General features: G+C 38.8%; 1 protein-coding gene across 5 annotated transcripts in view; it reads right to left on the reverse strand.

Annotated features, from left to right (window-relative positions):
• Nucleotides 1-1861: 1861 nt before the first annotated feature.
• The window catches only part of MTBP (MDM2 binding protein), an 80527-nt gene continuing 66126 nt past the window's right edge, over nt 1862-16262 (reverse strand). For all 5 annotated transcript variants that reach the window (XM_060195652.1, XM_060195653.1, XM_060195654.1 and 2 more), the window contains 5 exons: nt 14981-15247; nt 13168-13417; nt 12209-12322; nt 10928-10993; nt 1862-2196 (listed from right to left, as the gene is read on the reverse strand). In XM_060195652.1, coding sequence (XP_060051635.1) covers nt 2158-2196; nt 10928-10993; nt 12209-12322; nt 13168-13417; nt 14981-15247 — 736 coding nt within the window. In that variant the 3' untranslated portion in view covers nt 1862-2157. The remainder of the gene's footprint in view (nt 2197-10927; nt 10994-12208; nt 12323-13167; nt 13418-14980; nt 15248-16262) is intronic.

The following is a 16262-nucleotide window of genomic DNA, read 5'->3' on the forward strand; positions in this document are numbered from 1 at the left end:
TTCACCACCTGTGAAGCGACTCTGCTACAGGTGGGGAGCCTGGGGATCAACCGGGAGAGAAAAAGAGGGAGAGGGGGAAAGAGAGAGACTGAGGCTACTACAGCACTACTCCGCTATTTATGAAGCTTCTCCTGGTGCTATGTATGGTGCTCCAACATGGGTCCTTCATGTGCTCTACTGGGTGAGCTGTTTAGAGCCCTGTGTAGACAGGTATGCTTAATTCAATGTTGAGGAAATAGTGAAATGTCTGAATTATTATTATTATTATTTTTAAATAATTTATTTCTTTATTGGGGAATTAATGTTTTACATTCAACAGTAAATACAATAGTTTAATACAATAGTTTGTACATGCATAACATTCCCCTGAATTATATTACTATGTGTAAACTGAATTTTGTAAGTCAAGTACATTTTTTAAAAGATTTTTTTTTTTACTTTTTTCTTTTTATTTATTCCTTTTGTTGCCCTTATTTTATTGTTATAGTTATTATTGTTGTTATTGATGTCGTTGTTGGATAAGAGAGAGAAATGGAGAGAAGAGGGGAAGACATAGGGGGGAGAGAAAGATAAGACACCTGCAGACCTGCCTGCTTCACCACTTGTGAAGTGATTCCCCTGCAGGTGGGGAGCCAGGGGCTTGAACTGGGATCCTAAAGCCAGTCCTTGTGCTTTGTGCCACCTGTGCTTAACCCGCTGTGCTACGGCCTGACTCCCAAGTACTTTTCAAAATGATAGAAATTTCCATTTCCACCAACAATATCAAGATTTTCAAATGCTACTAATAGTCACTAAGACATGGTATACTGTCAAGTTTTTAAATTTTTATCTGCTCTAATGGGTGTTGAAAATATTCTCATGCTCAATGTCATTCATATATACATATATATTTGAAAGTAGCACAGCAGATTAAGTGCACATGGAGCAAAGCGCAAGGACTGGCTTAAGGAACCCAGTTCAAGCCCCTGGCTCCCCACTTGCACAATCAGAGAAGCAGGTCTGCAGGTGTCTATATTTCTCTCTACATCTTCCTCGATTTCTCTGTCCTATCCAACAACAACATCAATGGCAACAATGACAATAATGACAACAAGGGCAACAAAATGGAAAAAAAAAGCCTCCAGGAGCAGTGGATTAGTACTACAGGCACTGAGCCCCAGCAATAACCCTGGAGGCAGAAATAAATGAAAAGAAAAAAAAATGACATAAAATTCATGACATATTGTTAAGTGCAATGTGGGCAGTGTTAACATATACACATGTATGACTCTGATTTTGAAAATATTTGATGGGAGAAATGTTGGAATTTTTTTTCTCTTCATATTTTCTTTTTATTGTCTGGAAATCTATTTTGTCATTTTTTTTTTTACCATAATTTCTTTTCACCATTTCTGCTCTCCCCTTTTGATTGCTTGTTCTAACAGTGGTACCTCCAGGACGGGGTTATTGGGAGATGGACTTTTGTACCAATGTTGTCTGGCTCCAAAGCTATCCAATAAATCCTGCTGTTAAAATACATAAGAAGTGGCACAGACTCAAATAGCAGATGGAAGAGCTCGTATGTGGGATTTAGCATGCAGAGCAAGGAAACGGACAGGGTGAAGGCCTATTATTGCTATTCAGTGGTCACAGAGGGAGGTGTGGTAATGGCTCATAGCAGGTAGGGGGGCTATTCTGTCCTGGAGGGCAAGGGCACTCTGGTAAGATGGGCTAACACATACATTGAGGAGATATAAAACTGCCTCCCCAAACAGTCATCAGACAGAATTTTCTCAATGAACATCAGTTTAAGATATCATTGGGCTTGAGACCTAGTAATTAAACAGGCTCAAGTTAAAAAACATATAACATATACCAGGAATTAAAGAATTATCTTTTCCATTTATTGGAACAATTAAAATTAACCCACAACAACATTTTAAAAACAGGTATAAAATTATCAACTTAAACATTAAGATAAGTTAGAAACATAAAATAAGTGTGCAACTAGAAATTCACTGAGCATCCTTGAAAGTTACATAAATACAGGATGTTTTGGAAGTTCTTTAGAAATATAACATTTGTTCTTTGAACAAAGCTTGGAGAATATTTATAATTTACAAACTAATGAAGTAAAGTGTAGTTCTTCTTAATTTTCAGTTGTTCACGATTCTGTTTTTATTTCTTTCTTGACTTTTCTAATACCCATTCAATCACCTAGGGAGAGAAAAAGAAAAATGACTATAGCATATTTCTTTTAAAAACACAAGTGACAGAAAAAGACATAGTTAAGCCAGATTACGGGAAAACATTTAAAATAGTAACATCAAGAAAACATTTTTTAAAAAAACCCTTTTTATTTATTACTGGATAGAAACAGAGAAATTGAGAGTGATGGGGACAAGGGGCTTGAACCCGAGTCCCTGTGTACTATGATGTGTGCACTTAACCAGGTGCATCATCACCTGGCCCCAAACATTTTAATTTAATTTAATTTTTTTATTTATTGCCACCAGGGTTATCACTGGGGCTTGTTGCCAGCACTACACACCCATCACTTGTTGTGGCCATTTTTACCATTTTATTTTTTCTTTTCTTCCTTCCTACTTTATTTCCTTGCTCCCTTCTTTCATTTACCTTTGACAGAACGGAGAAGCCGAGAGAGGAGGGAAAACAGAGAGGGAGAGACTTCAAAAGACACCTGCAGACATGTTTCACCGCGTGTGAAGCACCCCTACCTGCAGATGAGGGCAGGGGTTTGAACCCGGGTCCTTGCACATGGTAATTTGTGCACTTAACCAGGTGTGCTATTGCCAATCCAGCCTTCGGAACATAAAAAATTTAAGACTAATTTTATCTTAAGCCCCCCTTTTTTTTTCCTAAACGAAGAATACATTAAGACTTGCAATGCAGAGTACAATATTGCTCTTCTCACTGGTCCAAAGGAATATTCTGCTCTGCCACTTTATTTAATAGAAAATATGTTTTCAGGGAGTCAGGCAGTAGCGCAGAGGTTAAGCGCACGTGGCGCAAAGCACAAGGACTGGCTTAAGGATCCTGGTTCAAGCCCCTGGCTCCCCACCTGCAGGAGTCACTTCACAGGCGGTGAAGCAGGTCTGCAGGTGTCTGTCTTTCTCTCCCCCTCTCTGTCTTCCCCTCCTCTCTCCATTTCTCTGTTCTATCTAACAACAACATCAATAACAACAACAATAACAACTACAACAACAATAAAAAAGACAACAAGGGCAACAAAAGGGAAAATAAAAAATAAAACATAAAATAAAAAAAAGAAAATATGTTTTCAAAAGGTCACCAGAAAAGAAATTATACAAGGGGTCAAAGGACGGCTCACTCGGCCAGGCAGTGGCACACCTGGTTAAGTGCTCACACTACAGTGTGCAAGGATCCAGGTTCAAGCTCCTGGTTCCCACCTGCAGTAGGAAAGCTTCACAAGTGGTGAAGCAGGGCTGCAGGTGTCTCTCTGTCTCTCTCCCTCTCCATCTCCCCCATCCCTCAATTTCTCTCTGTCTCTATCCAATAATAAGTAAGTAAATAAATAAATAAATAAAGGATGTCTCACCTGGTAAAGCACACACTTTGCCAAGCATGTGGACCTAGGTTTAAGACCCTGACCACCACATGGAAACACCTGTGTGGGGATGCTTCAAGAATAGTGGTGTGGCAACTTTCTTTCTCTCAAGAAAATCCTCTAGGAGTGGTGGAACCACGCTAGCACTAAGCACCAACGATATAACACCTCTAGCAAAGAAAACAAAAACAACACTACTCTCTCTCTCATATACACACACACAATAATAATAATAACAACAACAACAACAACAATAATCGTAGTAGTAGTGCAGGAAGCCACCCCCTCAGGGACCTTGGTTTGAGGAACAGGCTACTCCATCTTGTGTAAAATCTCCATCAACCATAAGCCTGCCTGACACGTAAGCAGGCAAGACCACCCCTCACCCACCTCCTAGAGATGTTTACTTAATCTCTGCAGCTGCATTCCTTCCTGGGATAGCTCCACAATTAGCAGGACAGGCATGACCATAGATGGCAAGGAAAGAGCATTCCAAGGTTAGGTAACCATAGCAACCCTGTTTACTGGAGACCCTCCCCAACCTTAGCCATCCTTAAATATACGTGAAAATTTTCAATAAACGAGACTTGATTAGACTCCTGTCTTGTCTCCATTTCTCGCATCTCTTGTCCTACCCCATTCCCACTCCCCCTCCTAGGGTCTCCGTTCGGGCCGGGGCAGTTTGGCGCCCAGATGTGGGGCCCAAGGCATGGGGGATCCAGTGAGGAACGCAGTTGATCAGAAAAGAGGACTGCAGTTGTTTCACTAATCAAGAGGTCGCCGCGAACACACCCGGTTCGAAGGAGAGACTTGGAGGAGAAGCGGACGGCTATATCATAGGACAAGAAATCAGTAAACAGGAAAAGTTTATTGAGAGTCTTAAAGACTCACTCAAGGCGCGAGGAGTAAGGGTTAAGAAAAAAGATCTTGCTCATGTTTTCCTTTTCCTTAGAGATATTTGCCTTTGGCTTCCCCAAGAGAGATCTAGTGATGAAAAAAGATAGAAAAAAGTAGGAGATGCAATAAAAGAGTATGATGACTTTTTGAGACCGGAAAAAGTCCCTGTTACTATCTTTTCTTATTTGAATCTTATAAATGAAGTAATTAGAGTCAGACCTTGACCCTGAGAGATTACAGAACTTATTAGTAAAGGAGAAGTCCTTATTTCTAAAGATTTGCCGGCTAAAGATATGGGCTTACTTCCTACTCATTCACAGGGAGCCACGGGAAGTGTCCATAAAAACTTCCCAATGGGGAGTCGGGCTGTAGCGCAGCGGGTTAAGCGCAGATGGCGCAAAGCACAAGGACTGGCATAAGGATCCCGGTTCGAACCCCAGCTCCCCACCTGCAGGGGAGTCGCTTCACAGGCGGTGAAGCAGGTCTGAGGTGTCTATCTTTCTCTCCTCCTCTCTGTCTTCCCCTCCTCTCTCCATTTCTCTCTGTCCTATCCAACAACGACAACAACAATTATAACTACAACAATAAAACAAGGGCAACAAAAGGGAATAAATAAATAAAATAAATATAAAAAAAAAAAAACTTCCCAATGACCCCACCCCCAGATTTAATTTCCTTGTGAAGATCTGTCAGTTAAAACTAACACAAAACATATCAAAAAATCCCCTATTATTGAGGAGGCTTAGATTAATTCCAACCTTGATGCCTCCCCCTCCTTCAGTTCCCTCCCCTATTTCTCAACCCACCGATAACAACAAAGATTTATTGACAAAGATAAATTTAATAAATAAATAAATAAATAAAATAAAATCAGAGACTGAACACCAGGAGTTAGTCACTCAGCTTAAAACTCTTAAAACTAGCCAGCCAAAAACATCCAGTTTTTTCCTCTGGCTGCCGCCAGAACTCTCAAAGTGTAAACCAGTTCTGAGTGAGATCTTATCTGGCTAGCAAGCTATTTTTTAAAGAATGAAATCAATCAAACAAGACATTCTCTCTAACTTAAAAGCTATTAATCAGAGAACCAGCAGACACTTTTGATACAAATTTAATGATTTGCTTCTTTAAAATTCTAAAATGTACCTTAGCCCAGAAAAGAACTTCCAAAGATTTTTCTCTGCGTGGCAGTACACTAAGCCCGCCTGTTCTGTCTGTACAGCCAATCACGGCACAGAGCTACTGCTCCACAGATTGGCAAAGACTCCAGTCAATCATTCCCTAGCCACTAATGCCCCTGGGGGGGCGGGGGGGTAGAGAGTCTGTGAGTTAGGAATCCAAAAACCAAAGCGGTTTTTCAAAGAGAAATATTTCTTTTCACCAAAAATGTCTGTTTTAAGTCTGTGTGCTAACCTTGTTTTCATTAAGGTGTGTTAACCCCTAAGTAACTAAAGTTTGTTTTCTTGGACTGGCTTTCTAATAACCCAGTCTGGGTAGAGCAGTGGTCTTGCCAGGAAAAAAGGGTTAAACATGGTATTCCTGGCCTGATAAAAATTTTTCATTTGACAGATGTGATTCAACAAAATTATTTAGTGCAAAATGGTCATCTAAAAGAAATGTTAACAGTAAAAATTTATTTTGAACATTTCAGCTATAAGGTTTATCTTAGCCTTTTAAGTTACCTATCCAAATCAAAGTAAAAGATAAATTGTGTACCCACCCTTGTTCATAGCTGCCCTAAGGGTGTGATAGCTTTGTGATAAGCAAAGATCCTAACAAAGTTTAACATTTTACTTAAAATTGTTTAAGTGACTCAAAAAAAAAAAAGTTTCCAACACAGTTCTTATGTGGTAACCTTATAAAGGTAAAAAGTCATTTGCTAAGACAGCTAAAGATTTAAAGTAAAATTCTTAAGTATTTAACATGACAATTCTTCTTCTCCAAATTGATATGTAAATTATCTATGTATTTAACTGAAAAAGTTCCAGCACATTCTGGAAGGCCCCCAAAATGTCCTGTGAACTGTTTTGTGGATATTGGTCCACAGCAAATTTGACATTTGTCTGACACTAGAGATGTTCCGAGAAGCATTGTCACTAATGTGTGTTAACTCTCTAAGTAATTAGAGTTTGTTTAAAGTTTAAAGAAAAATTTAGTCAAACTGAATTTGGTTTAGAGATCCTGGTTATGAAAATTGCTACAGGAGGTTAAAAAGATAACTTTTAAACTTATGTTCTTTAAAATTAAAACAGAGCCTCTTAAAATTAGGTACCACACACTGAGGATGTGTCTAGATCTTGACTGTGATAGATAAATGTTTTAAAAATACCTCCTCAACTAAAGAAGTAAAACTGGCCTGGGTGAGAGAAAGATAACACAATGGTTATGTTTATGCCTGAAGATGTTGCTCTGATAAATGAGGTTTAATTTAAATAAAATATGTAAAAAATTTTTTTTCCAAATAAAACATCAAATAAATATGGGACGGCCTAATGTTGAGCTATATAGATGTTTTAGCTAACCTTTTTACATTTTATTCAAGAAGTATGCCCCTGGTTTCCCTGAGAAAGAACTTTAGATATTAAAACATAAGAGAGACTAGGTAAAAAGTTAAGAGAGTTTTATGTCTGATATAGACAAAAATGCTCCAGTTAAAACTTTTATTTTGAAACTTGGTAAGAGATTTTTTTTATCTTACTCATGAGTTAGTTACTTTTGCTTTTACAGTGACTCCTTCTGATAAAGTTGTTACTGAGATAACTCCCCTATTTAGAAAGACTACAAAAATTATTATCAAATAATTGGCTTTTGAGAGTACAGATTCTACATGTCAAACCTTAATTAGTTCTTTTAGAGAGTAAAAAATCATCTGGCTTGTTTTAAGACACTGTCAGAGGTTTATTCTTGATAAATTAAGGTAATACATGGTGCTTCTGGTCTGATAGATTTGTTTTGACAAATCCTGATTTAACAAAATTATTATTTTGAACATTTAAGCTATGAGGTTTTATTTTAGCCTTTTAAGTTGCCATATTAGAGTTCTAAAGGAACAAAATCTATTAAGAGTTTTATATCTATGCTTACTCATGATAGCTTTGTGATGAGTAAAGATCTTAGTAAACTAAGTTGTAATAGTGTGCTTAAACTGTCTAATCAGTTTAAAATAATGCTAAAAAATGGTAAACATTTTATCATGTCAACACATTATGTATTGACTTTCTATAACATATTGGTATATTTTAATCAAGAGCCTTCTAAGATTATATAAAATAACTCAAACCAATTCTAACCATTAGATCATCAATTAACTTGGTACAAGTTCTCTCCCTAAGTAAATAATTATAGGTACATCTGCACATGAAAAACTGACTGCTCATATGGTAAGATTTAAAACTAAACATTTTTTTTTTAAATTTATGGGTGTGTGATGACTCCTAAAGTCACTCATATCCTAAAATTTTTCTCATTTCTTTACAAGCCTCTTAAAATTGTAATGCTTGACCTGCCATAGTGAGAGCACTTTACTGGCTCCTGCATTGTTTAATTAAGATCCTGCTATTCAAACTTTTAAAATTAATCTCCATTGATAAAAGCCAATGCTCTCTGGCAGATTGGTGTAACTCACCTGCCCATGTTTAGTAAACAAAAACTTTTTTTTTCTCAGTTGGTATTTTTTCTAAATTTATGTGGGCTACAGCTCAAACAAGAAAAACTAAAACCCTTAAGCTCAATTAATAAAAAAAAAGAAGGGGAATGCACCCCCCAATATTCAGTTGGCTAAAGTGTCAATGAAGTAACTATACTAAACCTTCTTAATATTTACAAAAATTCGAATTGTCCATTTATTGTATCTCATTGACAAAGCCACCCACCTTTCCAGTCACAGAGACATATTCTTTTTCTTCTGTTTTTCAACACTGGATGTCCATGTTTGTTTTCCTTTTATTATGGTGGATGACATTATTGCTCTTGCAAAATCCAGAGAGTCCCTGTTGACAAGTCCTTACCACAAAAGACACCATGACAGTATATACTCTAGCTAACCTCACCAACCTATCCAAGTCTTCTCTTTCTGCTGACCTACCACTGCTGACTTCATCCTTGCATGTCTATTGACCGCTCACTTTTCTCCCAATATTCCTTATGTTCAAGGAACCTCACCTAATGTGTATGCACCTTCTGTGTTTTGGTACACCACCCTATATTTTCATGTCAATTCTTCTCTACCTGGTCCTTGCCTCCTAGTTTCACTTGTTCCACAGCTGACCCTCTATGAAGAAGAAGAATTTCATCAGTTGGCGCTGACGACCACCAGAGGACCAGACGTGCTGTGTTTCTTCCCCTGGACATCACATCCACTGACTGCTTCCCTTAGACTTGCTAGTGGTGCACTAGGACACTCTATATATTCCTCCCATGAATTTTATGTCAAATTACAACAGGTTATAGACTCCACCACAAATAGTCTTGAGTCACTGCAGAGACAGATTACATCCCTAGCAAAAGTTACCTTACAAAACAGACCTGCTTACTGCAGAGGTGGGGGAGGACCTACTTAGCCCTAAAAGAAAAATGTTGCTTCTATATGGATCACTCTGGGGTGGTCAAAGACTCTATTGCTAAGGTTAGGGAAGGGTTAGAACGTAGAAAGAGACAAAGAGAGCAAGAGCAGAACTGGTTCCAAAATTGGTTTTCCACCTCTCCCTGGCTAACAACTCTTCTACCTTCCTTGCTAGGACCCTTCATAGGCCTGTTACTCCTCCTTTCTTTCAGACCTTGGATCCCCAAAAACTGACCAGTTTAGTAAAACAACAAGTGGAAGCCTTTCAAGCAAAACCTATACAGGTCCACTACCACAGGCTAGACTTAGCCGACAGAGGCCTGGCCGAAAATTAATGGCCTTCTTTTGGATAACCCCGCCTAAGACAGGGACAGGGCCAAGGCTGCTCTGATACCCCATGATGGGTAAGGGGAGATCCACTTATCAGGGACCCATTTGCCAATGACAGGATTTAGCATGTCTGTCACTTTAACCTTCCTGGTTACCAACCTAAGATAGGAAACCTCAGCCGATTATAGCTGCTGGGGCTTCAGTGATGGGTAAGGAACCATTGTGAAAGAGACGTGCACGACATGTAGCCTAAGAAAGGCGTGGTTCACCTAGGCTTCTTCCATTTTTTCTATGGTAATAAAAAGGGGGACATGCGGGAAGCCGCCCCCTCAGGGACCTTGGTTTTGAGGAACAGGCTACTCCATCTTGTGTAAAATCTCCATCAACCATAAGCCTGTCTGACACGTATGCAGGCAGTAAGACCACAGTAAGACCACCCCTCACCCACCTCCTAGGGATGTTTACTTAACCTCTGCAGCTACATTCCTTCCTGGGATAGCTCCACAATTAGCAGGACAGGCATGACCATAGATGGCAAGGAAAGAGCATTCCAAGGTTAGGTAACCATAGCAACCCTGTTTACTGGAGACCCTCCCCAACCTTAGTCATCCTTAAATACACATGAAAATTTTCAATAAACGAGACTTGATCAGACTCCTGTCTTGTCTCCATTTCTCGCGTCTCTTGTCCTACCCCATTCCCACTCCCCTTCCTAGGGTCTCCGTTTGACGACCCCGCGGGCTGGGGCAGTAGTAGTGATGATAATGATGATAATAACAAAAGAACCCCCAAACAACAGTAAGAAAAAACAAAACATAGCATCAAAAATAGACCTGTTAAATAGCTCACTTGGATAGTGTGCCATTTTGTCATATGTATAACTCAGGTGTGAGCCCAGACCCCACTGCACTGAAGAAGTTGGTGCTATTTCCTCTTTTACTCTCTCTATGCCTCTGTCTTTTGACAGAGAGAGAGAGAGAGAGAGAAGAAAGAAAGGAAGAAAAAGAGAAAGGGAGGAATAACTAAGCACTTTAAACAGATTTTTCTAGATTATTTCTTTTTCTATTTCTTTCTTTTTTTGCCTCCAGAGTTATTGCTGGGGCTTGGTATCTGCTTTATTAATCCACTGCTTCTGGTGGCCATTCCCCCCCCCCCCCCCCACTTTATTGTATAGGACAAAGAGAAAGTGAGAGGGGAGAGGGAGACAGAATGGGGAAAGATAAGACACCTGCAGACCTGCTTCACCACTTGTGAAGTGACCCCCCCACAGGTGGGGAGTTGGGGACTTGAACTGGGATCCTTGCACAGGCCCTTGTGCTTCGTACTATGTGCACTTAACCCGTGTGCCACCACCTGGCCCCCAATTATTTCTTTTGTCTTAAGTCATTCTGAATCTCTTTATGAACAGTGTCTCATAAATGCTGCTGAAGAGTTCATTATCGTTTTGCAGAATATACACAGGACAGACAGAAAAATCACTTACTAATGCTTACTTCAGGTATAAAAGTACCATAACTACCCTCTGATAGAGTAACACTAAATTGAATATAGTTTCTTGGGAGTAATTTATTTACCTGTACAACATTTTTGTTTGCTGTTTTCTTCATTTCTCCAAATAGGCCTCTTGAAGTTTTAAGATCCTAAGCATGACACAATAAAGCATTTGATAATTTGCACATTAAATTATAGTGAATAAGTCATTATTAATAAATGAGATTATCCTAAATAAATCTACAAATATCAGTGAGATTAAATAAGTATAATAATTACTCTTTTACCACCATCAATAGGTTCTCAGAAGCACCAACCTGAAGAAAAATGACATAGGGGTTGAAGAGCTTATCAGTTGGGGTGTGTGCCTCCACATGGGAGTGTCATGGAATCAGAGAAAGCTCTTTTGAGTTTATATTCCAGTATGTTCCTTCCTCCTTAAAGATTATATATACACATATGAGAGAGTCTCACATGAGGCAGAAGGAAAGAAAGATCATTTTGGTACATGTGGTGCCAGCTTTGGACTAGGAATCTTAGGCATGAAAGCCCTCCATGTTTCAGCCATTTCTTCAGTCTCACTGAGTTTCTTAACTGTAACTGTCTTTAGCCTTCCTGTTGGGCAGATCTAATTTTAATTTCCAGGAACTTTCATGTCCTATATAGTTACAGGAGTATTCTGCTTTATTATGACTTCTTTCATAGTCTCAGATTCTCATACATACAAGATTTCACTGTCACTCAGCCGATTTTATCATTCTGTATTTTATATAGAGGAGAGAAAAAGAGAGAAGGAGATAGCTGTATCACTAGAGTTTTTCCTGATATTACTGCATTGCCAGGTGGTGCCAGGGTGCCAATCCAATCAGAGCAAATAACAAGATACATGCCATACCTATCAACTGGTGACCTATCATTTGGGCTTCCTGTTCTAGCTTTCCTTATACATGGAGTTACTTATTTTCTGAAGTTTTCTATAGCCTTCTGGTCTTTCAGAGTTGTCTTTATTCCTTTATGTTTTGGCATTTCCTATATTAGAAACTTCCTATGATACTGGCTTCTTTAAAGTCTAAGCACCTAAGAGGCTCTACCAGTTGAATTGATTTAGTTCTCCCTGACCTACCAATTAGGGATTTTTTTTTTAAGATGTAGAGAGGAGAGAGAGAGAGGCCTGGGTGGTGGGGGTGGGGGGTAGAGGAGAGAAGGACAGAGCGAAGCACTGAAGCTTCCTTCAATGCTCTGTGGGCTGGGCTTGAACCTGGGTTGGACCCATAATGAGCCTCAAGATATATTATATATTAAAATCATGAATTAAACATTAGAACAAGACCTCATGTTTGCAATTAATATAGAAGACAGTATACCTTTAGATAGAACTTAGAGATCTCAAAGAGACGCTGGCTGCACGCAGGGAAACATTCATGAGTTTCTGGAATACTGTGTTTCTTCAGGGTCTCAGTAACTACTTCTTTCAACATCTTCAATAGAACATAATAGAAAGGATACAACAAACGTGATTTCAGCTTTAGAATTCAATTCTGTGAATCACATGATCACTTGTGCTGAACCAAAACTCATTAAGACAAAACAATTGAGAAGAGACCACAGATATTATAAGATAATATCAATCAACAGGAAAAATTACACTTTGGTATGTTAAGAAAAGAATTTAAATGATGCCTATACTGAATTCTGAGCATAAAAGGTACACACACACCACTGATGTATAAATAAGTACTTGCTTCTTCTTAAAGGGAAAATTTCAACAGAGAAATAAACATTTTTCTCACAGATTCCTATCTGGATATAGTTATTAATCAGCTTCAACCATGATCAGTTATGGCTAAATGAGTACTCCCTACAATTTTATTTAATTTTATCTCCAAGGTTATTGATGGGGCTCAGTGCCTGCACTACGAATTCACTGCTCTTGGAGGCTTCCCCCCCACTTTTGTTGCCCTTGTTATTACTGTTATTGCTGTTGGATAGGACAGAGAGAAATGGAGAGAGGAGGGGAAGACAGAAAGGAGAGAGGGGAAGAGAAAGACAGACACCTGCAGACCTGCTTCAGTGCTTGTGAAGTGACCCCTCTGCAAGTGGGGAGCCAGGGGCTCAAACCGGGATCCTTATGCCGGTCCTTGTGCTTTATGCCATGTGTGCTTAGCCCACTGTGCTACCGCCCAGCACCCAATACCGCCTACAATTTTAAAGTAAATTATAGATACTGTTTCATATTGTTCATATATCTGTACCATGTATTTCAAATACATCAAAAGAATTTCTTTCTATTTAGAACTAAGAGTAATGAGGAATATATCTTTACCCGTGTATGCTTCTGTGATCTTGATTCTTTAATTTGCTTTGATGTCTTGGAGTCATGTGCACTTTTTTGTCCTGAACTGGTCTTTGGAGTGCCTGTTGGAGTTTCAGAGCTAAGAACTGGAACAGAGGGACAAGTCACAGACGATGGCCTTTCTGCCTGTGGCTTTCTGGACACCGCTGCATGACGATGAGGATTGCTACTACCGCTTCTCTGAGAAACAAGAGAATCTGAACTTTCTGATTTTACAAGCCTGTAATGGGGAAAATATCAAACACATAGATGAAGCAAGTCAACAGTGAGCCTCATTTTCTATCCTAAATATTACAACCATATCCACTGAAATATAATCTCAAGAAAAGCAAATAGACTTTATTGGCAATAATGCTTTAAACAAGCAATCACTATGACAATTATAGGTAGGAGGAAAAAAGCGACAAGTAGTAGTAGTACTACAGTTCTCCCTGCCAATTTACAATCTCTCATATAAACTAGCTATGACATACCAACTGCTGAATTCTAGAATCATATTCATCTTCTAAGTGTATACAATTTTCTACTAAGATCATTTTAATGGGGGTAGGGATAAGGTATAGTGCAAATGCAAAAGATTTCTATGTCTAAGGCTTCAAGGCCCCATGTTCAATCCCAGGTACCACAAGCCAGAACTGAGTGGTGCTCCAGCAAAACAAATAAACTGTGATCATAAACTGTGGTCATAAAAATAATATATATATTTTAAATATTTACTTTCTTTATTATTGGATAGAGACAGAGAGAAATTGAGAAGGGAGGGGGAGATAGAGAAGAAGAGAGACAGAGAGACACCTGCAGCTTTGTTTTAGCACTTATGAAGTTTTCCTCCTGCAGGTGGGGACTGGGGGCTTGAACCTGGGTCCTTGGACACTGCAATGTGTGCGCTTAACCAGGTGTACCATTGCCTGGCCCCCAAAATAATATTTTTAACGGGACTGTGGAGATACTGCATTAGTAGTATACCAGACTTGCATTCCCAATGGTCCAGAGGTCTCAATCCCTGGCACTGCTGTATGTCAAAACTGAACAGTGTAAAATATAGATCAATCTAATCTATACTTTTAGTGAAGAAAATAAAGCCTATACTTACTTAACTGCCTATGCAAAGTAAATTAATTTTAAAATAACTAGGAATAAACCTGGCTCTAGTCTTTTAAATTGTTTAAATCAACTTTTTCTTTTTAGAAGATATGATCTTACATCCTCTAGTTCTGATAATTCAAAGGTACTTTATTTTCAGGAACATGTTTTTTTTTTTTTTTTTTTTTTTTTTAGTAATAAATAAGAGATCAGAAATTTAAAGAAGTATCCCAACATCATGGGAGCTGGCACTGTAGGTAAGACACTAGATTCTCATCTGGCAGCACATGTGCCAGAATGGTGTTCTGTTCTCTCTTTTTCATTAATTATCAAACAACTCTTTTTACAATGTTGTTCTTAAAGTAAAAGGCTCTGCAGTGGGTGGGAGTGTTCAGGTCCTGGAACATGATGGCAGAGGAGGACCCAGTGGGGGTTGAATATATGGAAACTGGGGGGGGGGTCATTCTTGGCTGAGGAGAAAGCTCAGCTAATAATATGGGCATTTATTAGCATACAAAGGCACACTTTGTTTTTTCCAGGTCATTTCCTTTCATAACGAATGTGCATAATCAAAAGCTCACATAAAATGAAGGATTAACCTAAGGAAGTAGCTAGAAATGCAAAAGACTTATCTACTAAACAAATGTTCTTAGGCGTAAAAATATTTTGTCAGACATTGTTAATGCACTTAATTTATCACCTTTTGTTAGGATTATGGCAATTCAGCTCTTTTGACCTTCTTTTCAATTGGGACACTTTAGTTCGGAGTTCACTTTGGAGAGTCTCTCCATCAGGGACACTTGCAGGCTCTGATAAAACTGCAGGAGAGGAAAGAGGGCTCAACACAGTAGGTACTGGAAAACTTTCTCTGGTGCAAGTAGTTTGGGTTTCATAACGAATAAGACGAGACTGAAGTTCCGAAAATCCCCCGTCTCTTTCCAGTGCTTTTTGGTCATCCAAACAGTATCTAAAGGAGAAAAAGATCACTAAAATTGAAGCCTTCCTGATGGCAACAGCCTTTTACCTACCGATTTAAAAAAAAAAAAAAGCAAAATATGCACTTAAAGAATTATGCAACTGTTAAAAATAAAGAAGTCATCTCCTCTGTCACACCTTGGACAGACCTTGAAGGTATAATGTTGAGTAAGGGGGTTGGGGAGATGGCATAATCGTTATGCAAGTAGCTTTCATGCCTGAGACTCTGAGCTCACAGGTTCAAAACCCAGCACCATTATAAGCTAGAGTTTGAGCAATGCTCTGAATGTTTAAATAATTAAAAACAAAACATTAAATCAAAATATATATAGTTGAGTAATATATAGTAAGCCCAGAAGAGAAGGATGAATATGGTGGAAATTAAGAAGCAAGGAACAGGGGTCAGGCAGTAGTGTAGCAGGTTAAGCGCATGTGGCGTGAAGAGCAAGGACTGTCATAAGGATTCTAGTTCGAGCCTCCTCACCTGCAGGGAGTAACTTCACAGGCGGTAAAGCAGTTCTGCAGGTGTCTATCTTTCTTTCCCCCTCTGTCTTCCCCTCCTATCTCCATTTCTTTCTCTCCTATCCAATGACAACAACATCAATAACAACAACTACAACAACAAGGGCAACAAAAGGGAAAAATAATTAAAAAAAAAAAAAAGAAGCAAGGAAAAGGAGTGGAAAACATAAGGGAAATGGATTGGGTATGGTGTATTGCTCCAAAGCAAAGGATTCTGGGGAAGGAGAGAAAGGGATTGGATAGAGGGACATTGAGGGTCTGGGGCATGATGGCAGAAAAAGACTTAGGTTGGGAGAGTGTCTTGCAGATATTACAGTGAGAGGAGAGGTAGTATCTGTGTGGCAACAACTAAGACTTTATTTTCCCAATAAAGTGGAAAAAAAACCAATCAATATGTAAATTAAATTTCTAAAAAGTTCTTTCCTAACTTTCTAATAATGGTTGGAAATTTAAGCAAATGGATAATTTAAACCTCACTAAGCTCA

Source organism: Erinaceus europaeus, chromosome 1, assembly GCF_950295315.1.
Source record: "Erinaceus europaeus chromosome 1, mEriEur2.1, whole genome shotgun sequence".
NCBI lineage: Eukaryota > Metazoa > Chordata > Mammalia > Eulipotyphla > Erinaceidae > Erinaceus > Erinaceus europaeus.